Source organism: Sceloporus undulatus, chromosome 5 (genome assembly GCF_019175285.1).
Source record: "Sceloporus undulatus isolate JIND9_A2432 ecotype Alabama chromosome 5, SceUnd_v1.1, whole genome shotgun sequence".
NCBI classification, from domain to species: domain Eukaryota; kingdom Metazoa; phylum Chordata; class Lepidosauria; order Squamata; family Phrynosomatidae; genus Sceloporus; species Sceloporus undulatus.
The window spans coordinates 44,058,253-44,060,046 of record NC_056526.1 but is presented as its reverse complement, the minus strand read 5'-3'; the positions used below and the strand labels follow the sequence as shown (position 1 = coordinate 44,060,046).

General features: G+C 41.0%; 1 protein-coding gene across 4 annotated transcripts in view; it reads left to right on the top strand.

Moving 5' to 3' along the window:
• NEDD1 (NEDD1 gamma-tubulin ring complex targeting factor) overlaps nt 1-1,794 on the top strand; it is a 33,789-nt gene that overhangs the window by 11,502 nt on the left and 20,493 nt on the right. For all 4 annotated transcript variants that reach the window (XM_042469271.1, XM_042469272.1, XM_042469270.1 and 1 more), the window contains exon 5: nt 355-495. In XM_042469271.1, coding sequence (XP_042325205.1) covers nt 355-495 — 141 coding nt within the window. The remainder of the gene's footprint in view (nt 1-354; nt 496-1,794) is intronic.

The following is a 1,794-nucleotide window of genomic DNA, read 5'->3' as shown; positions in this document are numbered from 1 at the left end:
GGTGGAAGCTCCACCCCCCCGGCTTCGGCCCCCCGACTTGTCGGGGGGACACCAACCCGGCCCCCGGCTCCAAAAGGTTGCCTACCCCTGATCTAAAGCTTTAATTACTACTAATCTGACAGGATTTGTAAGGCTCATAGCACTATCCTATACATATTTACTCAAAATGAAGTCCCATCAGCTTCAATTGGTGTTGGTGTTTTTGTTTTGTTTTGTTTTGTTTTTTGTGATGGATAAAGGGGCTTCCCTCTGTGTAGGGTTCCCTGGATATATGGTACTACAACCCACTCTTTCATAACTGAGGCTCTGGGAAGACATTGCAACAAACCTAAGATTTGCTTTCTTCTTCTTTAGGATCATAAAGATGAAATAACGTGTGTGTCATTTAATTGGAATGATTGCTATGTTGCTTCGGGATCTTTGAGTGGTGAAATTATTCTACACAGTCTTGCTACGAATCTATCCAGCACTCCATTTGGCCATGGCAGCACTCAGGTAAAGTCTGTATAGCACTGGGATGTGTTTCTAGTGGTATCATTGGATTTCATTGTATGCAGTGAGCCCTTCTTATACACTGATTTTTTTTATACACGGATGGATTCAAGCATCCACAGTTTGAAAATGTTCAAAAAAAGTATAAATTTCGAATATCAAACCTTGATTTTCCATTTTTTATAAGGGATGCCATTTTGCTATGTCATTATATTTAATGGGACTTGAGCATCCATGGATTTTGTTAGCCACATGGGATCTTGGAACCAAACCCCAGTGTATAACAAGGGTCCACTGTATTTTGTATCTAAAAATATTCATTTATGAAACCAGCCAGATGTGATAATTAGTATCTTGTCATAGGGAAACATAGTAAATTTTCTTTTGCCCCACTCAGTACCTTATTTCAGTTGTATTTTGGTAACCCATTCTGAACACATGTGTGAGAAACTGGTTGTGCTTGTCTTAAGCTTTAGCCTTCCATCTGTATAGTGTGCTGAGTTTGCAGTTCCCTCTCCCCAGGGTTGGGAATCATGGGGCCCTCCAGATGTTGGAAATAATTCCCATCAGCCCTGACTAGCATAGCCAGTGGTGAGGAAGGACTAGGCCCATGCTGTTGCCACGGTCCCAGCATGATTGTGGCCGGCGTGGTCCTTTTGGTCCGTCTATTTCAGACCATAGTTGATCTACATGGCTTGGGTCCAGTCTACTTAAGGAACGCCTCCTCCCATATAATCCTTCCTGCACACTCAGGTCCTCTGGGAGGAATTTACTACAGTCTGGAAAAACTAGACTGGTGGTGACTTCCCAAAGGGCCTTTTCAGCTGTCGCTCCAAAAATCTGGAATGACCTGCCGGAGAAGGTTTGTCAGATTACATCTCTTGACGCTTTTAAAAAGGCGATAAAAACAACGCTCTTCCAGCAGGCTTTCCCAGACTAACCTCTATTAAAATAGAATCAACTGCCTGATTAACCAGCCCCCCCTTCAATATTGCCTCAAAAGTGCCTCAACATTGCATCATTATTGTCATACTGTTGTTATCTCCTGCCGAGCTGTTTAACTGTTATTATTTTAGCTAAATGTTTTTATTGTTATTAATTGCGTTGATTGGAGGGAGGGTAGAAGGGTGGGTTTTGGGGGGGACTGTTCTGTTAGTAGTTTCTTGTGATTTTGTATTTCGAATTCTTTTTGCTGTTACCCGCCTAGATCCTTAAATGGGAGAGGCGGGATACAAATACATATTTTTTATTTATTATTATTATTATTATTATTATTATTATTATTATTATTATTATTATTAT